This window comes from Rhinoderma darwinii, chromosome 2 (genome assembly GCF_050947455.1).
Source record: "Rhinoderma darwinii isolate aRhiDar2 chromosome 2, aRhiDar2.hap1, whole genome shotgun sequence".
Taxonomy (NCBI): Eukaryota; Metazoa; Chordata; class Amphibia; order Anura; family Rhinodermatidae; genus Rhinoderma; species Rhinoderma darwinii.
This window is the reverse complement of record NC_134688.1, coordinates 256,870,263-256,895,384: the sequence shown is the minus strand read 5'-3', so window position 1 is coordinate 256,895,384 and position 25,122 is coordinate 256,870,263. Positions and strand designations below refer to the sequence as shown.

The 25,122-nt window shown below is 40.0% G+C and overlaps 1 protein-coding gene across 3 annotated transcripts in view; it reads left to right on the top strand.

The window, feature by feature from the left end:
- Positions 1-25,122, top strand: part of CSMD2 (CUB and Sushi multiple domains 2) — an 897,842-nt gene that overhangs the window by 641,775 nt on the left and 230,945 nt on the right. For all 3 annotated transcript variants that reach the window (XM_075853183.1, XM_075853184.1, XM_075853185.1), the window contains 2 exons: positions 11,595-11,921; positions 15,865-16,059. In XM_075853183.1, the coding sequence (XP_075709298.1) occupies positions 11,595-11,921; positions 15,865-16,059 (522 nt within the window). The remainder of the gene's footprint in view (positions 1-11,594; positions 11,922-15,864; positions 16,060-25,122) is intronic.

Here is a 25,122-nt window from a genome sequence, read left to right as displayed (position 1 = left end):
GTAGTCCTTTCGTGATAACAATTGTGGTTAGACCTGTAGTAATACAATGTTTTACAATGTAAGCCTTTGCCCTCTATTATTCACACTGTTCTTTCAGAACGACATAGTCTCTGTGATGATACATTGACTTGCTGGAGGTTTTAGGCCCATTTAGTGCTTTGAACATCCTGTACTTTCAGATGTGTGTTTTCAAACCAACACCCACAGATCTGGTACCGCTTATTTCATATTGATTTTCAATGGACAATAATGAGCAACCCAAAACTAGAGGATACAACACCCTCTTGTCCAACAAATCAGAGTTGATCTCTGATTGACGAAAATACACTTTGAGATCTCACAGGGCTCTGTAAAGTGTTCTACATTTTGTCTCTAGTAGTTTTAATAAGTATGTGCAGCAAGTGAAATAATGTGGGTACCATTACCCATTTACAGTGTTGGGCCGAAATACCTTGGGTATATTACTAGGTTAATTCTTCTGATGGCCCACTTTAAATCTCCATGTGTACTCTTAAAGGGGTATTCCCAAAATTTACATTAATCACCTATCCAAAGGATAGGTGATAAAAGTGTCCGATCACCAGGGACCTCCAGCAATTACTAGAATGTTTACCTGAGTCCCCTATTCCTTCTCACTGCATGACCGTGAGAACTTTAAATGGAGTGGTGGCTGAGCATATGCCCTGCCGCTCCATTCATTGTCTATGGGATTGACAGAAATCGCAGAGAAATGTACTTGGTCAGTTCCATAGACTTTAAATGGAGTGAAACCACACATACTCGATGGCTACTCCATTCAAAGTTTTCACTGCGGTCGAGCACACAGGAGGAACAGTGAACTCAGGACCCAATTCTAGTGGTCTCTGGGGGTCCCTGTGGTGGGGCCCACAGCGATCAAACAGGTATCACCAATCCTGTGGATAGATGAGAAATGTTGATTCTGGGAAAACCCTATTAATTGTATCCTAAACTCTGCTGTTATGGATGCCCACACGGTAATATCTTCTAATATTTTTAGTAAGTACAGTAAGGTTATTTGTAAACTCAACAAGTCATCTGCTGTACAACTTTAGATAGATTTGTTGTAGAGCTCAGTTTTCTATTCAGAACTTGGATCCTCAAGTTATTTGGTGGCTTAGTTGGACCCTGTCTACTTACATCACGAGTTTCTGAATTAGATAGTTTCCATTACAATTAGATTAATATCAATTTATACACTGACAATATTGTGTATAGGGGCAGACTGACTGTCCACAAAATCTGCCGTCAGGGTAAAAAGACAAGGATCGGGCATTTGGGATTTCAACATGCTCAATCTTTTCTTCCCACTGGAGAAAAGCAACTGCCAAAGGTGCCTGGCAGCATCTTATCCCTTTCTTTAAACTGGCATGTTTATAGGGGAGTCAGGGGAGATAGCTGTAGATGCCAAACACTCACTGTCTTATGTGTCTGACTAGCTTTATCTCATTGTATTGCCACATTCAGTTAAGCATTAGCTTATTCAGTCAAATGTCTACATTTACATGGTACTTGTAAAATAAGATCAGTGCATGGAACCAGGAGAATTGTATAAAAAGTACAGTGAGCGGCAACATTAAAACTAAGCCACAGTTATTTAAAAATTAATGACAGCTAATGAGTTTTTGATGCATTGGGCCTTCGTATTTCAGTCTATTCTCTTGAGAGTAAGAGAGGGAAATAAAGAAATCCGATAGGTACTGAGAAATAGAAGCGTTATTTTTCTTTGATCAGTTTGCTGGAAAACATGCAGCCTTTCATAATACCTCTGGTTAGTGCGTGCTATATTACCCACTGTCACTGCCGTGATGCCTGGTTAAAATACTTTTAGGTTATTTCTCACTTGTTCTTATACACTGCTTGGATTTTATAACGGATGGGCTTAGTTTATTTATTTTCATACATTGAAAATTCTTTTTTTGTGAATTATTTTTCTCGGCAGTAAGTCTAATAATATTTCTGTATTTCACTGTTGGAGTTGATTTGGATAATTAGTACTGGAGAGTAGCACACATCGTTCTTCATTCAGAAAGCTAAAACCATTCTTGAGTATGTAATGGGCCTGCCTTGTGTGAAAGCCAGCCAATGCGAAAGCATTAAGAAGGTAGCCTCCTTCGTTCTTGGTAAGCAGCAGAATCTCAGCTTCATTTTCCTGTCATTGTAGTCCATTAATAGATTTTCATTCTGTGCTGTGTCCTGACAGCAGTTACTGTCTTTATAAATAATATATATACTATTCAAGGAAAAATGCAGTTTCCCTGATCCTTTCAACTTCATCTTTATTATTATACTGGAATTGTTATTGCCGGAAACGCTATACTGTTTTATCTGAGAGCACAGGTTAGGTAAATTATGGCAGCTCCAGTTTACTTATCAAAGTGACCTATTTCACGTATTCAATCTAAATTACTTTATATTTGTTGGTGATAGTAAAAAATAAATAATGCAATGCAATTAAACAAAACAATGAAGTGTTGTATTGTTACGTGACATGCAAATTAGTTGCAGCAACTTTGTAGCTGATACAAAATATCTCACTTTGGCCTTAGTCCTTGTGTACATGTCAAGTCTGTGGGCATGGTGCCTGTACAGCCCCTGTCATTAAGCTGTAGGTACTCTATGCTCTATGTCCTGCTGTATGGGGCACAGTACCGCATCATATTCTACTGTGTAGCATCTGATGGAGTGAGAAAATCTGTGAGAAAAATCTCCATATGCCACCATATAATGTCAGAGGTACATTGAGGTATGGCATAGGCTCAAAGATTTCTGTGGGTACCAGATTATGAATCCATAATACGACCGCATACATGAGCCCTAAGATCAGGGGTCTCAAGCACGCGGCCCGCGGGACACAGAGCCACTAGTACATGCTCTGCTCCGGGACAGTGTGTCAGGGTCTTCCCTAGAGCGGAGTCCCGAGCAGACTGCTAGTATAGGCTCTGCTCCGGCACTCTGTGGAATTCCCTGACATCGCTGACCACATATGGACAGCGATGTCTGGGGCTTCCCCAGCGCGGAGTCCCGAGCAGACTGCTAATATAGGCTCTGCTCCGGGACTCTGGGGAATCCCCTGACATCGCTGTCCTCATATTGACAGCGATGTCTGGGGCTTCCCCAGAGCCGGAGTCCCGTGCAGAGCGCTAGTATAGGCTCTGCTTCGGGACTCTGGGGAATCCCCTGACATCGCTGTCCTCATAGTGAAAGCGATGTCTGGGGCTTCCCCAGAGCCGGAGTCACGTGCAGAGCGCTAGTATAGGCTCTGCTCCAGGACTCTGGGGAATCCCCTGACATCGCTGTCCACATATGGACAGCGATGTCTGGGTCTTCCCCAGAGCCGGAGTCACGTGCAGAGCGCTAGTATAGGCTCTGCTCCGGGACTCTGGGGAATCCCCTGAGATCGCTGTCCACATATGGACACTGTTGTCAATGGCTTCCCCAGAGTTCTGGCGCAGAACCTATACTAGTGCTCTGCTCCGGGACACCGGCTCTGGGGTTGCCCCTGATACCACATTCCCGTCCAGGAGGATCCCCTGATGTCACAGTGTATGGACAGTGACGTCATGGTCTCCAACAGCAGAGGAATCCCCAGCCAAAGCGTTGGCAACGCTCTGGCTGGGGATTCCACTCCTAGAGGGAGCCTCAATGCAGCTATCTACTGGGGGTGTGTGTGGCATTATCTGCAGAGGGCACTGTGGCAGCATCAACAGAGGGTTTTACTGTGGCAGCATCTGTGGAGGGCACTGTGGCAGCATCTGCAGAGAGCACTGTGGCAGCATCTATGGAGGGCACGGTGGTAGCATCTACAGAGGGCACTGTGGTAGCTTCTGCAGAGGGCACTGTGGTAGCACCTACAGAGGGCACTGTGGTAGCACCTACAGGGGGCACTGTGGTAGCATCTACAGAGGGCACTGTGGCAGCATCTAAAGAGGGCACTGTGGCAGCATCTACATAGGGCACTGTGGCAGCATCTACAGAGGGCACTGTGGCAGCATCTACAGAGGGTACTGTGGCAGCATCTACAGAGGGCACTGTGGCATTATCTACAAGTGGGTTTGTGGAAGTATTTACAGAGGACACTGTGGCATTATCTAGGGGTGTGTGGCAGTATCTACAGAGGACACTGTGGCATTGTCTACAGAGGGCACTGTGGCATTATCTACAGAGGGCACTGTGTCATTATCTACAGAGGGCACTGTGGCACTATCTAAAAAGGTGCTGCCCAATCTTGACATGTGTGTTTGCCAAATGCTGCCAACTGAGCTGCCGGACTGCATTTAGCGATACTTAAACTGGAAAACTGGTATGTGGAGAATTCTCTAAAATTTTAAACCTAGCGGTATTATTATAGTAATGTAGTATTATTATAGTAGTTCAAATAACTAATTGATTAACAATAATTTTGTATTGTATCAAATTTGAAAGTAAGGCGGCCCGTCATTTTTTCTATATGTGGCCCACTTACCCGGCCGAGTTTGAGACCCCTGCCTTAGATGGTCCTAGGTAAAGTTTCAAGGTAGAAGACATGCAGGCTCTAAGAAAATAACTTATGCGTTAAAAAAACTATGTTTATGTTGCCATGTACTACGTAACTATGATGTAATAAAACAGTCCTTTGCAGCGGTTTAAAAACTATGTAAACCTTTGAAAACTTGTTTTAAAAAAAATTAAAATGTCTATCAGCGTGTTTGGTGCAACTTTCTAATTACTTTTTATTAAAAATTATTCTTACTTTTTGAGATACAGCTGCTCTGTATCCTGTATACGGAGCAGCTGTATCTAGAACTAAAACCTGTATCCGTCAGGTCAGCGGCACTGACGGGTTCAGCGTCAGCGGGTCCAATCCAACTGTTATCGATCACATTTAAGTTATGAACTTACATAATCGGTAACAGCTCTGACACACAGGACCCTCTGACACTGATCCTGTCAGTGCTGCTGTCCTGACGGATTCAGGTCTCAGGGCACGATACAGCTGCTCTATATACAGGATACAAAGCAGCTGTATCTTAAAAAGTAAAAATATTTTTAAAAAAAAAGTAATTAGAAAGTTGCACCAAGCACACTGATAGACATTTTTATTTTTTTTAAAAAACAAGTTTTTAAAAGTTTACATCGTTTTTAAATTGCTGCAAAGGACTATTTTATTACATCATAGTTACGTAGTACATGGCAACATATGCCTAGTTTCTTTTTCGCATAAGTTATTTTTCTTAGAGCCTGCATGTCTTCTACCTTGGAACTTTAGCTAGGAATATCTAAAGATGTTCCAAACATATTGATACCCATTTTTATTTAAAAAAAAAAAACATATTTTCAAAAGTGTACATAGCCTTTAATAGGACATTTTCTTCTTTAGACATATAACATTGCCAGAACATTAAACTGTGGAAAATAACTGCAGCTGACTTTGCATCGTGGGTGCAAGCTCTGGGCGACCAGGAAACTGCAGTGCCCCCTTCGAGAGTGACAAATGATGCGCCCTGTCCAACCGCATCAGGTCACACACCCCTAGGGCCAGTACTGTTTGGGGGAGTTGACACATCCGCGCATTACAAGGGCAGCCTACTGATTTTAATGGCAGGGGCTAATCTACTATATGTGCAAACTTTGCAGCTGCACAGTGGCTTAGTAGGTGAGGGGGCCACTGTCACCTTATAAACAGCTTCCTACTAATAGATTTAATGTAGGGGGCAAAGCTAATGAATTTAATGGCTCACAATTACTGATGGATTGTTGGAAAGAGTTATGAGTTATTTGAGAGCAGTAGGCCCACATGCTGGTCTTGCACAGGGATTTCTGCTGTGCCCACATCTGTTCACTGGGCACCATTTAATGCTTAATTTCTCCCGTGGTGGCATTGCAGGGGAAATAAACAATTGCTGCAAGTTGCCATATGCAGATTACATTTGATGGAAGTTAATGGATCCCAATCTGACCAGATTATTATCAAGATAGCCATCAAAAAAGAGGGTTTGTCCAAAACTGATTAAGTAGACACGGTCTGCTTGCATGTGTTTGCTATTCCATAGTTATTATTTGTATTATTTTGTTTATCATACATTGCTTTAGGAGGGCATCATGACTTCTGGAAATGCCGCTGTCCCCACCTCCCCCCCAAAAAAAAGAAAGACAAGGAAAAGAAATAAGAATCAGCTTTTGTGATATAAATTGCTGCTGAATAAATGGACACTCTGTAGTATATATCCATGTAAATATATAAACAATAATAGCCAACATGACTACTAATGGCATTATAGCATTGAACTAGTCACATTTCTCTATTAAAACCTGTTTCGTGTTTCTATTATATAGACAATAAATTGTATGAACATTTTCATTTAAATGTGATTAAGTGAACGCAGATCTGTAAATTTCTTAGATCATTTATTCCCGCTAACCATGATAACAAAAAATAAACAAAATGGGTAATTTGGGACCCTTGGAAATGATTACTCCATGGATTTACCATTTTCAGCTCTTTACATGCGCTTTAATGCATTTTTGTTTTTGCTCTTTTGCTAAAACGTTACTCATGTAAGAATGTGCATCTTCCTAAACTGGGAGAAACCTTTTTAACTTTAACAAGTTTTTAAAACATGCAGTGTTTATCCAGACAAGATATTTGTGTCTCAATTGTTTATGCTTCATCATTTCCAAGGGCAGTCTGAGGTTATAGAGTCAATGATAATGGGCATCAGGAATAAAAAGTAGTGCACATAAAAGCTGATCATATCCATGGTTACTAATAAGAATCCGGTTTTCAATTATCCAGTCCACGTTTGAAAATAATAGAAGCATCTAGAATTGGTGCTACAAGCAAATTCTCCTCTTTTCATGTGCGGTTGTTGACCTTTTTTATTTTCTTGTTGGAATTTGAAGTGTTATTAAAGGGAACGAGTCATCAGAAAATGATCTATGGTTTAAATTAGGTTATTATGTTAAACCTATTTTTTAAATAATATTTGGTGTGTTTTCTAATTTTCTATGTCATTTTCTGTATTTAAAATAAATCCTAAAATCTTGCAGTTTCCACTCTGACCACTGGGCCTCACAATAGACTGACACTTCCTGTTCTGTAGAGATCACTTCTCAGCAGTCATCTTATTATCATCACAGGCAGGATTACACTGGCAGCTAACATCTCTATATAGATAATACAGGAGCAATCATCGACAACAGATGATTGACACAGCTATCCATACCTGCACAATGAACTCTGCACAGATCACAGAGCATGCCTAGAACACTCACCTATAGAAGTTAATGGGTCTAAATTCTGTTAACAGCAGCTCAGACAAGATGGTTACCCCCATAATCATGTACAGAAAATAGAATAAAAACAATCTGGTTTTAATTAGCCCAAAAAAATGTATAGGTGACACATTTTCTTTAAGACATAATGTTACATACTGTGGTACTTTCTTGGTGCAATCTGTCAGGAAAGCAGTGTATAGGTGCAAGTGTATTATTTAATCTCTATGGGGCTTTCATAGTAGTGTAATCATAGTGGTGTAATCTCCAATTTTATATAGTGGGTTTTTTGTGTGTGGTGTGTAGAGCAAGTCTCTAAGGCTATTAGTGCCTTTGATAAAATTACATACTTATTGGGGAGATTTATCAGTGCATTTACTGTACACCATTTTTTCTGGTGTAAATTCATTAAAGTAAATGCAAATTCCAAACATCAATCTTTGTGAAGCCCCTGCACTACTTGTTTATAATAGGGCATATGGACAGGGATTGTCTTCATGAGGCAACACCTTTTAAGGAAAGATTTGTACTACACACACATATATATATATATATATATATATACACACTAAGGGAACTGGTGAAAAAAGGTGGTGTGTTTATTCACCCCATGGCATGCCTGGGGTGATGAAACACACCACTTTTTTTCACCAATTTCCTTGGAGTGGTGCCTCTTCATTTTTTGGGGATTTCATTAACAGGTGTTCCTAGCCTCAGCCTAGGAGGCCTGCACCCACTGCCGTCGCTGTGCTGCTTTATTCTTTCTCTCTCTCTCTCTCTCTCTCTCTCTCTCTCTCTCTCTCTCTCTCTATATATATATATATATGTATATATATATATATATATATATATATATATATATATATATATATTCTGCAGGATCGGTGAGTGCCACGGTATTTGTTCTCTTTTGGTATATATTTACATGCCGTTGTGCTGTCCTGACCGCTGAGCACCTCCGCAGCAGAGCTGTAGTTGAGCCCTTCTGGAATATGTTACACTGAATACTCCTTGAATGATTTGGGCTGTTCTGGATTAAGCAGTACCAGTCAGTTTTTCTTCTACCAAGAGTATTGCATATGGACAGGGGTTGACCAGATCGGACAACCACTTTAACATATGATTTGGCAAACGCAAAAAACTATTTCTTATTAATGATATATACAAACACACACACACTAGCACACACATTTAATAGGGTTATTTGGGATGTGACATTTTCTTATTATGGGCTGGAAATTAAATAACTAAACAAAAAAAATAATACTTACCTATCCTTGCTCCCAGTGATCCAGCGCTGACGCTACGGTGGTGGTTTACATGCATGTGACTGCAGCCAATCAGAGGGCTCAGTGGGACTCAGCGGTCATATAGTGTATTTCTGGCATTATGCCAGAAATACGATTCGTCACCAGTGAGGCTATGTTCATGTAAACAACCACCGGAAGACTGCTGTCGGAGTGACAGCACTGGTTCGCGGGGGAACAAATAGGTAAGTATTGCTTTTTTGGTTAATTTATTTAAATTCCAGCCCCTAATAAAAAAATGTCATATCCCGGATAACCCCTTTAAGGCATCTGGGATTAAAAGCATATTCATTCAGGGGGACCATATTCATTTCTCACAGCAAATAGGAAATTTATATCACTAGTAACCTCGATTTTAGTCATCCATACCCCCTCAGGCAAGCATGTAGTTCGTATAGTGTGTTCTGAAAGTAAGCATGATAGACATGTCACATAGTCTTTAATGTCACTCTGGCTTTAAAGGTTATATAGCATTATAGCAGCAGAATAGTTCTGGTAGTACTGTGATTTGTCATAATAGCTACATTTAGCAGCTTCATGGTTCACAAATACTGCAAGATGGCACTATGCCAGTCCTTGTCAGTCCATTATGTCATTGCAGGTAAGTTATGGTACGAAAACATGATCTATTTTTACTATTTTTTTTGTTATTTATTATTAACTAACAACTATAGTTTAAGAATTCCCAACAATCTAGCCGCCATCTTTATTAAGAAATGTAGGCTTGGTCGTTATACATCAAATATATTTAACCATCGTTTAATTATTCTGCACAAAACAACGTAGAAATATCTGATTTTGTTATGTTGCCACATCATTGTAATACTTTTAGGTGTACCGCACTGTTAATAACCTACTATGCCGGCCTTCTAAATGACACTTAGCAGTATTTTAGTGCAGGGGACTGGTAAATAAGACAGTCTGATCAAACTCAGAAGGAGATAGCAAAAGGTGACTATGATGGGAAAACAATGCATTAAAGCATCCCCCCTGCTGTGAAACATTGGCGCGAGATGGGCTTATTTAACAAGTGAGTGGTGAAAAGGGTGCGGGAAGGTCAGTGCGGCTGCATAATGCTGACCAATTACAGATCAACTGTGTCACACAGAACTAATATGCTAATGGCTGCTCCGGAGCCAGCGCTGCCTTCCTATGAAATGATAAGTGACAAAAAAAATAATAATCATAAAGAATTAGTCTGTTGCGCTGCCTCAGTAAGCCATTCAATCTAGAGGTCACACCAAGCTTGAAGAGCCGCAGAAGGCTCTGTGGTTATAGTAACAGTTCCATGATTACACATTGGATATTATCACTACACACCGCTATGCTGGTCAGTACTGTACTTTGCTCGGCATGACTTCTTATTGCTATGCATGTCATTGTACCACTCTGCATGCCGTTAGATCTCATAGCACATTGCATGCTTGCCTTACAATAAAAAAATAAAAAATAAAAAAAATTGTTAAGCCTTTCTACATTTTATACAGAATCCCTAGTTTGATTATTTTGTAAGATTTAATACATTGGATTTCATAAAGATAAATTTATACAGATAAACATTTTGTTCATGACTGGCTTGGACTGGATTAAGAAATGGATAAACTATTTTTATTGTATTTGTTCAATTGCTTTATAGAAAATGGAAAGGCACAAATATAGTATTAATTACTGTATCTTTACCCTATTATCATATGCCGTACTGTATAATATTGACAGGATATCATACTCCTCAAAATGGCATTTTTATGTTTTATGTTTTTTTTTTAATTGAATATCAAAATATGTATTAAAAAAAAAGCACCAAAAGAAAACTTTTGTATTGCTTAAATAACAAATAGTGTACACTAATCTTTAATCACAGTAGTCTGCAAGCAGATCATAATACTATAAGGGCTTAGTCAGACGAACGAGTGCAAACTCGGACGTGAAAAACAGCAGTTTTTCACGTACGAGTTTCACCCGTGTCTATCGAGAGATCCGTGAAAACTGAAGAAAATAGGACATGTTCTACTTTTCAACGGACCCTTCACGCGGTCCGTTAAAACAACGACCGTGTGAATGGCCCCATTGAAATACATGCATCCGCGTGATAGCCATTGTTTTAACGGTCATCACTAGGACATATACAACGTTTGTGTGAATAAGCCCTAAAGTTAATAATCATGGACATTATTTATAAAAGTATGTTTACATTCTGGAATTATTACTATACCATTAAGCCCAGTGTACATATTAGACTAGGTTCACACTGTGGGGGCATTAAATTCTACAGGAATGCTTGAGAAGTGGCACTGAATTTATGCCTATAAAGCTGCATATAGCTGTCATTGACTATGTCTGACTAATGGTAGTCTAAGGGCACGCTAGACATACACTTTGGGAAGTTTTTCTGATGTATACACCAATATAATGTTCAAATGTAATGTGAATGTAGTCTTACTATTTATTGAAGAGTTAATTTTTTTATTTACTTATTTTACCATAAGTCAAAGTTAAGAAGATAAGAAACTGTTTCTTTTTCATCTGTTTTTTTGTAGAGTTAACATTAATTTAATGTTTTGCTTAAGTGGGGAGTATAATTTCCTTAACAAAACTATTCTAGTTTTTCAATAACTGAAAAATTATACCTGGTTGTCTGATTATATGTATAGTTGCCTTTAAGGTGACTTCAGAGTTCAGAGTTGAAATTACAATCCAAAAGTTTGAGCACCCATGGAAAAAAAACAAAAACCTAAAATTAAAAAACCGAAACGTGGTACTGTTATATATATATATATATATATATATATATATGTGTGTACATATATATAAAAAGGAAGGCATGCTAAACATTTAATGGGTTTGCAAATGTCTTGACAAAAGAGTACACATAATTTATGCGCTTGGTATAATTTTTATTCAGAAGTCTTGAATTCAATTTCTTATTGCTTATATGATCTGCTAATGTATAATTTGCAAGGATAAAAATATTAATATTATTTTTTAATTTGTTTGCTACTGTTTGATTTTCTACAGTTTCTTGCTTCTTTAATTTCACCACACCATCTGGAAATGTTCTGTCTCCAAACTACCCAGAAGAATACAGCAACCACTTGCACTGTGTATGGTTGATCATAGCCAAGCCTGAGAGCCGCATTCACTTGGCGTTCAATGATTTTGATGTGGAACCTCAGTTCGACTTCCTGGCAGTAAAAGACGGAGGTTCTCCAGAGTCACCTGTCCTAGGCACTTTCTCAGGGAACCATGTGCCCCCTTCCTTAACAAGCAGTGGTCACGTGTTAAGATTGGAGTTCCAGACTGACCATTCCACTGAAAAGCGAGGATTCAATATCACATTTACTAGTGAGTTCCACAACATGTGATTTGACAAAATATTTCTAAATGTTGTAAAATAGTTCAAATCAATTTAAATTAGTAATTGTTATTTTCTGAATAGAAGAAGCCACCGAGCAAGTAAACTCAATAAAAAATGTCAGACAGTATGATTAGTGCAACTTTATAAATAGTTTTTATGAAAAATTATTTTTACTTTTTCAGATACAGCTGCTCTGTATTCTTTATACAGAGCAGCTGTATCTTTCGCTAAATCCTGCTCCCGTCTGATGTGATAGATTACAGGGGGATCCTGTGTGTCAGAGACACGCAGGACCCGCTGACACTGAACCGTGGGACTGACGGATTCAGGTCATAGCGAAAGATACAACTGCTCTGTATAGAGAATACAGAGCCGCTGTATCTCAAAAAGTAAAATAATTTTTAATAAAAAGTAATTAGAAAGTTGTACTAAGCACACTGACTGACCTTTTTTTTTTAAAAAAAAAAAATGCCATTCAAAGGTTTACATAGCTTTTAAGGGAAGAATTATTGGAAATTATATATTTAAATCCATCAAATATTTATTTGACAAATGTTTTAAGTTTATTCATTTATCACTATTGGATAATTGTGTTGTAGGTTATCGGCGACTAATAGTAATTAGTCTTAATTCACATTTAAGGAGGACCTATTACTTCCTGGCAAATGATAAAACCTTTCTTAAATATATATAGTTAGTAAAATGTATATATTTCTAGTATAATTTAATCTGGCCCTTTAACAAAGGGAGATGACTTTAGCCGATGCCATAAACGCATTTCCTTTAGAATAAAGTTAACATGCATTTATACCGCACAGTGAATACTGTAAACACAAAACCCCAAAACAATGGTAAAATTGTTGTTTTTTTCTCCATTCCCTCAAAAAAACTAATAAAAGTCTTTCAATACATTATATGTATCAAAATGGAGACATTACTTGTACACAAAAAACAAGCCCTCACATGGCTAAGTCGATGGAAAAAATGTTAACGTTATGGCTCCCAAAATGCAGTGATGAAAAAGCTAAGAAAAAAAACTGTGTCCTCAAACCCAAAACAGCTGCGTCCTGTATCAGGGAATCAGAGCTCCGACCGCAATATATATATATATATATATATATAGCACACAAGAAGACAGCAGCACTCACATAGAAATAATCGACCAGGTGCCAGGCAAAAAACGTCCCGATCCTCGGACGTATAATAATATATAGCAGAAGAAAATTTGCAGCACTCCAACATGAAAAAAATGGTGGTTTATTCAATCCAAAATAACAGCAACGTTTCAATCCTACAATAGGATCTTTATCAAGCCTGGCTTGATAAAGATCCTATTGTAGGATTGAAACGTTGCTGTTATTTTGGATTGAATAAACCACCATTTTTTTCATGTTGGAGTGCTGCAAATTTTCTTCTGCTATATATATATATATATATATATATATATATATATATATATGTGTGTGTGTGTGTGTGTGTTTAGTGTGTGTGTTCTAGCACTGAGATGTTGTTATAGGATTTAGATAATAGTAGCATAACATGTTATTTAAAGAGGCTCTGTCACCAGATTTTGCAACCCCTATCTGCTATTGCAGCAGATCGGCGCTGCAATGTAGATTACATTAACGTTTTTATTTTTAAAAAAGGAGCATTTTTGGCCAAGTTATGACCATTTTTGTATTTATGCAAATGAGGCTTGCAAAAGTACAACTGGGCGTGTTTAAAAGTAAAAGTACAACTGGGCGTGTATTATGTGCGTACATCGGGGCGTTTTTACTTCTTTTACTAGCTGGGCGTTCTGACGAGAAGTATCATCCACTTCTCTTCAGAACGCCCAGCTTCTGGCAGTGCAGACACAGCGTGTTCTCGAGAGATCACGCTGTGTCGTCACTCACAGGTCCTGCATCGTGTCAGACGAGCGAGGATCCATCGACACCAGAGGCTACAGATGATTCTGCAGCAGCATCGGCATTTGCAGAATCATCAGCTAGTTACTACTTACCAGCTAGTAAAAGTAGTAAACACGCCCCGATGTACGCACATAATACACGCCCAGTTGTACTTTTGCAAGCCTCATTTGCATAAATACAAAAATGGTCATAACTTGGCCAAAAATGCTCGTTTTTAAAAAATAAAAACGTTACTGTAATCTACATTGCAGCGCCTATCTGCTGCAATAGCAGATAGGGGTTGCAAAATCTGGTGACAGAGCCTCTTTAAACCACCGGGTGAATGCTGTAGGAAATCAAATTCACAATGCCAGATTTGTGATTTTTTTGGAGTCACCTCGCTTCTGCAATTTTTTTTTATAAAAAGTGATCAAAAAGTTGTATGTACCTCAAAATGATACCAATAAAAAAACTTCAGGTTGCCCCTAAATAAAAAAAGCACTCACACCGCTTGATCAACGGAAAAGTAAAAAAGCAATGGGTCTCAGAATAAATTAGTTTTTATTTTTAACAAATAATTTTTTCTTTGTCAAAGTAGTACATCATGAAAAAATCCATATAAATTTGGTATCGACGTAGTTATATTGACCCACAGAATAGAGTTAACGTGTTGGTTTTACCGATTGGTGAATCCTGTAGCAACAAAACCCTAAAACAATGGAGGAATTACAGGTTTTTTTCCAATTCCACCCAACAATTTACATGGTAAATTATATGGTACTTTAAATGGTGATATTAAAAACTACAACTTGTCCCGCAAAAACAAACCCTTAACCCTATATCAATGTAAAAATAAAAAAAGTTATTGGGTTTTGGATGGCGCGGAGGGAAAAACTAAAATAAAATCTGAAGAATAGCTGGGTTAAAGAATAGCTATAATGCAGATCTCTAATATATAATCTTATAGTGAACTTCCATTTCACATAACAGTTGTAGCTTCTTAGTCCAACCATGATCATGCATGTGCAGCATTGTTCATTTATTTGTTATTCATTTATTTCGTTTATAGGATTTGGCTACAATCCTATGCTAAACAAATACATTATTTTAGTTATTAAGTAAACTAAAACGGCAATAAGCGGTTGTAATACAATGAACAGCAATAATGTGAGTCACATATTACCGCTTGATAACCCAACTGAAATATTGAGTGTGTCGTATAGGCTTAGCATGAAGATTGGTTTTCCTTTTAGAAAATAAACTGTGTGGCTACTGATCACTGAATGCAAATCGCTGCAACATAATATGCCTTTGTGTGGACATCTGCATTGCAGCTTCCTATGTCAACTGTTGCCACAGATTGTTTTTTCACATTATTTTTACAGAATTTTACAGAATTTTCTATGTATGTGACTTCCTGCGGTGATAATGCTGCAGCGGCAAAGCTTCTGTGAGAACCTGGCATGAAGTATATGACCTTGTTTTCCTATGTCTAGAACAGCCAGACACGGCAGCTGGTCATTCGTGGTGACTTAAACCTGATTTCATTTTCATCTCTTCATGCTTGCTTTGCTTAAATAAAGGCCAATAAAGACGAGCTAATATTTAGAATTGCTAGGAATTATTTATTCATAAATGTATAGCAATATCCATCATATGCATGGAAGGAAATTGTGTTAACCCTGCATTAAATAAAGATAGAGGTGGGCAAATAAAATTCCCCATTAATTAAGCGACGTATTTAGCGAGACAGCGGGATTCATAAAACTATTTCCAGACATAACTTGATGATAATCTAAATGACCTGCCTGATGGATTATAAATAGTGTCGATTATTTATGATCGCCGCTGACTTGTCTAATTTCATGCCCTGTTCCGTGCACTGCAATATGTTCTAGAGGTTTGGATCAGCAGTTTACATCTAGTGAGGTTTGACACAATAGCTTTCCGTTGTTCACAATATTGGTAGAGAACATAGGAAAGTTGATAACTGAAATAAATTGGCACAACCTCTTCAACTTTTGCTTACCTCCTTTTCCAGCCTTCAGACACAATGAATGCCCTGATCCAGGCGTGCCAGTGAATGGAAAGAGATTTGGAGAGAGCTTGCAGCTGGGTAGCTCCGTGTCCTTCCTATGTGACGATGGCTTTATCCGGACACACGGCTCAGAAACCATCACCTGTATCTTAAAAGAAGGAAATGTGGTCTGGAATAGCGCCGTTTTAAGATGTGAAGGTAATGCCATAGTCACTAAAAAATCCAAACTTACTCACAACGGCAGATGCACGCACCAATTCACATGAGGACGCAGACAGACTACAATGCTACATAGAGGGAGGTCGCACAGGTGCAAAATACTGCTGAACAGCCACTCTCCCGCATACTATTCATGAGGGGGGGGGGGGTTACTAAGTATTATCGTTTCACACAGATGTAGCTTCTATAAGTGTGCCAGCATGGTGCACTACATGTAACCGTGTGACTGGCACACTTATAGAAGCCATATCTGTGTGTAATGATAATACTAAGCAGCCCCCCTCCTGAATAGTAGGCGTGAGAGTGGCTGTTCATCAGTATTTTACACCTGGGCAATCTCCCTTTGTGTAATGCCACGGTCACTCTAAAGCAATCTTTAACTGGAGCCATTGTCACTTACTACATGTTCCCTTAAAATAAGGGGGAGCATATACAAGTGAACCATGCTTCTCTGTGATACTTCTCAACCGTGCTGGATTTCTCTGTGAGACACACCCCTTAAAGAGGTGTTACATTTTCAGCAAATTCCATTTTTTCTCTTCTTGTAGTCCAGGTCATGTGAAGATTACCCAGGTCCACAACTAAATACAAGACACAGATCTGATACACATACTGTAACTGTAACGAGCTGTGCACCTGTATGTCCATCACATGACCTGGATCGATTTTTATCCACTGGAAGTAAATAATGAATGTTCCTTTTAAATAACTGCAAGCAGATATATTGAAAACAGTTGTAAATTGATACAAAGAATATATTAGAAAATTGCATATCTTTTCCTTATAAAATGAATGACTTTCTTTCTGCTGAAACCATAACACCCCTTTAAGGCTATGTTCACATCAAGTTTTTTTGGCCTATGTTCGAAGTGTATTCCTGGAAAAGCTCCCAATGTACACATTAAACTTAGGCTATGATGGATGTCTAACATGGCATCCATTTAACAGCTACGTCATGAACTCGCATGACCTTTTTCATGATGTATCAGTTAAACGGATACCATTTTAGCCTATAGGTAATGAATGTCACTGTTAGGCATCTGATTAATGCATCCATCACCCATTGGCTATAATGGCATCCGTTTAACTGATATATCATAAAAAGCTATTAAAAAGCTCATGATGTATCTGTCAAATGGATGCTTGTGACAGATGCCATACAGTGGCATCTGTCACTGATAGACTACCATGTTAAAAAAAAAGTACACATTTAACATATACGTTTTTTTTACTGGACTCTGCAGGGTGGAATACCATAATCTACTACACTTCTTTGGCCTCTGTTTGACATTGGAGCCCTATGGGCACCTTTAGCGTGTATGTTGGGAATTTTCTTGACGTACACGCTAAATGCAAACAAAAAATATGAGCCATGAATTAATAGTCTTACTGTCTCTCTGCAGTTGCAGATGTCCAGAATAACTTTTTCCCCCTCTTGACACTTAAAGAGGCTCTGTCACCAGATTTTGCAACCCCTATCTGCTATTGCAGCAGATCGGCGCTGCAATGTAGATTACAGTAACGTTTTTATTTTTAAAAAACGAGCATTTTTGCCCAAGTTATGACCATTTTTGTATTTATGCAAATGAGGCTTGCAAAAGTACAACTGGGTGTGGTTACAGTAAAAGTACAACTGGGCGTGTATTATGTGTGTTACATCTGGGCGTGTTTACAGTAAAAGTACAACTGGGCGTGTATTATGTGTGTACATCGGGGTGTTTTTACTTCTTTTACTAGCTGGGCGTTAGGAATGGGAGTGTATGATGCTGACGAATGAGCATCATCCACTTCTGTTCGTTAACACCCAGCTTCTGGCAGTGCAGACACACAGCGTGTTCTCGAGAGATCACGCTGTGACGTCACTCACTTCCTGCCCCAGGTCCTGCATCGTGTCGGCCACATCGGCACCAGAGGCTACAGTTGATTCTGCAGCAGCATCAGCGTTTGCAGGTAAGTAGCTACATCGACTTACCTGCAAACGCCGATGCTGCTGCAGAATCAAATGTAGCCTCTGGTGCCGATGTGTCCTCGCTCGTCCGACACGATGCAGGACCTGTGAGTGACGACACAGCGTGATCTCTCGAGAACACGCTGTCTGCACTGCCAGAAGCTGGGCGTTCTGAAGAGAAGTGGATGATACTTCTCGTCAGAACGCCCAGCTAGTAAAAGAAGTAAACACGCCCCGATGTACGCACATAATACACGGCCAGTTGTACTTTTACTTTAAACACGCCCAGTTGTACTTTTGCAAGCCTCATTTGCATAAATATAAAAATGGTCATAACTTGGCCAAAAATGCTCGTTTTTTAAAAATAAAAACGTTACTGTTATCTACATTGCAGCGCCGATCTGCTGCAATAGCAGATAGGGGTTGCAAAATCTGGTGACAGAGCCTCTTTAAAATGGCAATTTAGTGATCAGAGATGCACCCAGGCGTTTAACTTTAAGTTTACGATCGTATGGTCCAGTTTATTTCTAGAGATAATATTTTATATTAATCTTCTGTAAATAAAATATCCCATAAAGAAATTTTTGCAATCAGAAAATTCTGTCTATCGCTACGTTCTTCTTTACTGTATAGCGAAAAGTGCTGTGCCACATACTATATATAGTCATACTCTCTCTCTCTGTCTTATACTTTTTCTCCCTAGATCATACATATCTTCGCTTACACTAATCTGTAGCAATGAGGCTTGTAAAACACACAGAATTAGGCTTCAAAGCTAAGCCATGCCCATTATGACTAAGTTCCCCAGAAACTAGATCTTTTCATTGCAGTTAAAAGCAATCCTTTTTGAATGGTCTTGGTAAAGATGCGGCAGGACTGAAAAGATATTTGCATTTGTTTGAATTAGTAAAGGTTTGATGCAGTGGAATGAAAATATGTAATTCGTTTTCTGTGTTATTTTGTGTTAATTATTTTCCGCGTGCGTGTGGTGATGCAAGTAAAACTCATTGGGGTTTCGTAGGAATATTGTTAGGGGATAATATTACATTTTCCAGGGGTACATGGCAGGAACAGGACAGTCTGCATACTTGCTTCTCACACATACTGGCCAATACAAGATTCATATAAGTTTGAATACATGAACGCAATTTAAATAAAATACTGATGCCATTTAATTTGTATGTAATAGAACAGTATTTATAAGGATATCCGTTATTATTTATTACTGAAGACTATCTGCCTCAAGGATCAATTCGAGAAAAATAAGAATACCCAATATTTAAACTGTGTCCCGTAGTAATTCTTTCTATGTCAGAACCAAGCTGTAAGCTGGTCCATAGCGCCAAACAGTTGGTTGAACTAATTCAATGAAGAGAAGTGACTAATTGATATCCATAATATTAGATATTTGGTTGCAGTGGCTTTTAACATATGGAAGATTTAGTTACGTTTAGGCTATTCTTTTGGTACTGAACATTGTTTATATCCTTATGACGGAAGAAAAAACTTTTGACTCTGCTGTGTGACAAAGTTCAAGGAAGTTTCCCAGAAACCCAGTTACAGGGTAACACTCCCTAGGGAAGCAGATGGGTTAAAATGATAATAAATGCAACTATTTACATATGTCATTGGTCACACAGAAGCAACTTTCCAAAATTGTCATATGCCCGACATCAGTATGATGCTGCATAACCGGCAAGGAAAAGTGACGGCAGATTTATACTGTTAAAATAGTTCAGTACTAGCTGATAGTGTTTCATGCATACAGATAGTCAAATGATAATTCAGCCCTACTAGTTTGCAAAACCATACAAATCTCTTTCAAGAAGTCTGGTGAAAATCCCCTCGAATAGTAATAGGGAAAAATATTTTTGTACTTAAAGGTTTTTTCCGGAACTTAAATATTGATAGACAATCCATAGTGTCTGACCCCTGGGACCCCAACTAATTAGCAGAATGGAGGAGCCCTTGAGTCTTCATTCTGCAAACACTGTGTAGTTCATATGAGGCATATACCGTAGCTGCTGAATTCAAAAAACGTCTCGTAAAAATATGTCCCATAAAAAAGAAGTGACATGTCACTTCTTGAAGTATTTTACTAATTGATTTTGAAGTGACACTACAAAAAACGCTTCAAAAATATACCTCAAGATACGCTTCATGATTCAAAAACGTCTGCAAAAATCACAAACGCTTTGAAAATCAGCTCCAAAAACGCCTGTCTTTAGAGACTGTTTATTCTTTAAATCAGCCTCGTATTTTTCTGCCTCAAACATACTGTATGCTGTGTGAACATACCCTAACACTGGTAGCATGCTTTCAGAGATTTGAACAAAAAACGCTTGCATTATAGACCTCATGCAGACGAGAGTATTGTACCCATGTTTAACTGCCTATATTCCTGATGCAGCACCCAGACAATGAACCAAAGTCAGAGCAGATATTACAATCAAATTATGGACACAGTTAAACATGGATAAAATAAGTCCATCTGAATGAGGTCTTAGGTTAGTGAATAAAGCAGCTACATCTGTTTGTTTTTTTTTTGTTTGTTTTTAAATACCATTTACAATACTTCCCAACCTTCAAGTATCACAAAAGACCGATGCAGCAATTTTTTTCCATGCTAATCCACGCCTCGAACCCTGACCAATCCCCGCCCATGCACACCCGGTTCAGCCCACACAGTATTATGCTCCCATAGTGCCTCCCCACAGTATAATGCCCCCATAGACCCCCCCCCCCCCACACACAATATAATACCCCTATAGCTGCCCCCACTCAGTAAAATACCCCATAGTGACTCTCATACAGTATAATGCCAAATAACTGCCCCACACAGTATACTGCCCCCATAGCTGCTCCATACAGTATAATACCTACATAGATGCACCCATATATTATAATGCCCATACAGATGCCCTCATACAGTATATTGCTCATATACATGCCCCCATACTGTATAATGCTCCCATACAGTATAGCTGCCCCATACAGTATAATGCCCACACAAATTCCTCCATACAGTATAATGCACCCATAGCTGCCCCCATACTGCATAATACCCCATAGCTACCCCATACAGCATAATACCCCATAGCTGCCCCCATACAGTATAATGCCCCATATAGTATAATGCCCCATACAGTATAATGCCCCATAGCTGCCCCCATACAGTATAATGCCCCATACAGTATAATGCCCCATACAGTATAATGCCCCATAGCTGCCCTCATACAGTATAATGCCCCCACAGCAGCCCCATACAGTATAAGGCCCCTATAGCTGCCCCATACATTATAATGTCCCCACAGCTGCACCCATACAGCATAATGCATCACAGCTGCCCCATACAGTATAATGCCCCCCCACAGCTGCCCCATACAGAATAATTCCCCCATAGCTGCCCCCTACAGCATAATGCCTTTTGCTGCCACCATAGCTGCCCCCATACAGTATAATGTCCCCTTAGATGCCACCATAAAGATAATGCCCCATAGCTGCTCATACAGTATAATGCCCCCATAGCTGTTCCATAAAGTATAATGCCCCACAGCTGCCCCCATACAGTATAATGTCCACACAGCTGCCCCATAGCTGTTCTCATACAGTATAATTCCCCCTTAGCTGCCCCCATACAGTATAATGCCCCCTTAGCTGCCCTATACAGTATAATGTCCTCTTAGAAGCCACCATATAGTAAGTTGTCCCCATAGTGCCTAATAAAAAAATAAAATAAATACCTAGCCCCGTCTCCACGACGAGTGGAGGAGATCTCTCTCCCCCTTACTATGAGTGACTCGGCGCAGACAGGCGCGATGACATCCCTGCATCATGCCTGTCTATGCCGAGTGGCTCACAGCCGCTGCACACAGTGAATGCTGCAGCAGGGAGCTGACGCTTCCTTGCTTCAGCATTGAATTCAACTGTATCTGCGTCCTGATGATGCAAATATAGTTGACACCGGAATATATGACAGGTAGCCCAGGACAATGGGAAACCTCCCGGAATCCGGGACAGTCCCGCTGAATCCAGGATGGTTAGTAGGTATGCCATTTACCAACTTTTTTATGCAGCTATACTGATTTCTATTGAAACCCAAGTAAGAGAAGAAGCTTGATACTTCCTCCATTTAAAAAAAAAAAAAAAAAAGCCTTGAAACCTATAAATCAGTGTGAAGACTATTCTTTTTATGGAATTTGTCAGGTAAACAAACTGTATCACAAATCCATGCAAGCATAGATTTAGTAAAACCTGTCCCTGCATAGTGAGAGTTGTTGGAGTTTGTTCTCTCACTGTCTGTCACTATCTACCAGGGAAAACTGAAAGAGCTACTTTTTTACCCAGGAAATTGTAAAGGCTTGTGTGAGATTAGAACAAAAACATGTCTTTCTTCCAGAAACAGCGCAAAATGTGTCTATAGGCTGTGTTTGGCATTGCAGCTTAGCCCCATTTACTTTAATCAGGATGAGCTGCAATACCAAACACAAACCCATGGACATTTGTGCGCTGTTTGTGGAAAATAGCAGCCATGTGTTTCTAATCGTATCCAAACCCTGTTGAAAGCAGCTGTGCTTACATGAGAAAGGTCGGGTTCACATGTAGTGTAAACACAAATCTCACACTGCCGAAAAAACTGCCGAAAAAACATTAATAAATCGACCTGTGTGTGGTTTTATAATCTGGAGCATGTAAATTTATGCTGCAAAATCACTGCTCTTCTGTTGCGGGTCTACCCCATTGAATTCAATATGGAGGTAAAACCTGTAACAAATAGCAGATGTGATTTTTTTCCACCGAAAAATCGCAACTCAGAAAAAATATATCTCATACTTGCCCAGAACTCTCTGCTCCTGTATCCAGCCTGGCCTCCAGGGATAACGTTTCATCCCATGTGACTGCTGCAGCCAATCACAGACTGCAGCATTGTCCGGCGTTGTCCAGCACTGTCCGGGGCCGGCGCAACTGGTGGCAAATGAATTTGTGCCGCTAGCCACTCTATAGTTACAACAACTTACAGCTCAGTTGAAAGAATCCAACCAATTGCGACACCTCACACGATGCCCACGGCCCTCCTTCTGACTAGGAGCCACAAGTGCCTACTTACATTCACCGGCTGCCCCCGAGCAACCGCTGGTCCACCCTGACCAACCTCCATGGTTGCCTGACTCAGTCCGAGTTAGCGGCCAGCAGCTCAGCGTGTTTGTCCCCACAGATGAGAAATCCTGCTGCACAGCTCGTGGCCATCTCGTCGTGGCCCATAGCTACTGACTCCATGTTTGTGAAGTGCGCAATCCCGCCATAAAAACTAAGTCTCACCCAACAACCCTACTTTAACCCTACCACTTACTAATTTTTCAAGCTATCTTCTACCACGCTTGCAGGTTGTTTCTAACAGATTTAGATCGATGTCTGCCCAACGCACACCATCTTCTCTGAACTGTCATTAGTCTGCACGACCAGGCCAGAAGCTCGACTTCTAGGGCCAGCCATGCCTGCCAGCACCCAACTGGCCCCATACCCATGTAGTTATTTATTATCCTGACCAACCTATCTGACCACCACTGTCTGACAAATGTACACCATCCCCTCTGAAAAGTCCATAACACCCCAAGTCCAGGTCCTTGTGCTGCATGGCTTGTAGAAGCTCTATCTGTAGCTATATACTGGCTCCTTCCACTGTAGCTAGCTTGAGTACTGTAAGCACAAAACATCCTGCCAGTATCCTTTGTCATTCATGCATGTAGATCCTGCCTGGATAATGCAACCCACTCAACTCCTTGTCTATTGCATTGTTTACTCATGCCCCTTTTGGAAGCGACAGATACTGTATCATTCTATACTTCCTTTCTGGACACCACTCCTAATGGTGATACTACCAACCCTTCTATTGCTGCCTGATCAATGCTCCACCACCATACTGCAAAACACCACAAATCCCTATTGACTATTGACCTACTCTTCCCCTTGACTGCTTCCCCATTCCATTGCCGCAATGGCTTCCCTAGACAGCGCAAAAACGTTGACAAACTTTTCCTCCCTTATCTTTTCCAACACTTCCCGAGGCAAGTGCGAGTAGGTAGGAGACAGCGAACGTGCATAAGTGTGCCGGCCGCCAACTGTCATTATACTTTCCACTAAAGGATTGGCTTGTGGTATCTCCGAAATCACTCGCCCCTCCTTGCTTTTAAATATTTTGTCTCATGTTCAAATTATCGGACCCTCCTGGGATCATGCTGCTCTAGCCCACTCAGGAACCATGTCCAAAGGCCCTAGAACTTGGCCCATCATTCTATGTACCCTTACATTTTTGCTAGGCAGACACCTTTAAGGATACCCATCTTGCCCACTCGGCTCCATCCTCCCAGCTACAGAAGTTTCTATAACACCTGCCAACCGTCTATTATTTTTTATTTTTGGACCTGTCCCAACTGGTGCATATCTCCTTGTAATCTGTGCTCCATTAATTTGTTTGCCTTGTGGAAACATTGTGACCCGAATGTGCTATGTAAAACAGTGCCCCCCACCGCGCTATAAGGCACACTTTCCGCTAATGCACTATTTTGGCTGAGATAACCATGTTTCCCATTAGATTCTTCCACGAGTATCGCTTCAGGCTGATGCCGGGACACTAAAAGGTACTTCCAGTCACCACAGAAATTTACCAGCAATACAATGCCCCCCACTGTGCTAAAAATAACATTGATCCCCTCTTATGCACTATAAATAACATTGACCCCCCCCCCCACTGAGCTACAAATAACATTGACCCCTACACTGCACTATAAAAAAAACATTGCCCACCACCGCAGCGCTATTTTGGCCCGAATAAACTTGAATCCCACTAGTCGCTGTTATGGACATCCCTTCAGGCTGGCCGCCACCTCCCACAATGTCAGGACAATTACTTCTGGTCCTCGCCGAAGGTGTACAAGCATGGACAAGCATGTACAGGTAACGCTGTATGACGGCTATGTGTACGGTCCCTACCGCATCACATCAGAAGAGTTGGCCTAAATGAGACTTACCAAAATTCCAGCGAGTGGCACGGAAAGATCCTGATGAGCGGCCGCAAGGACCTGCAGCACCCTGGA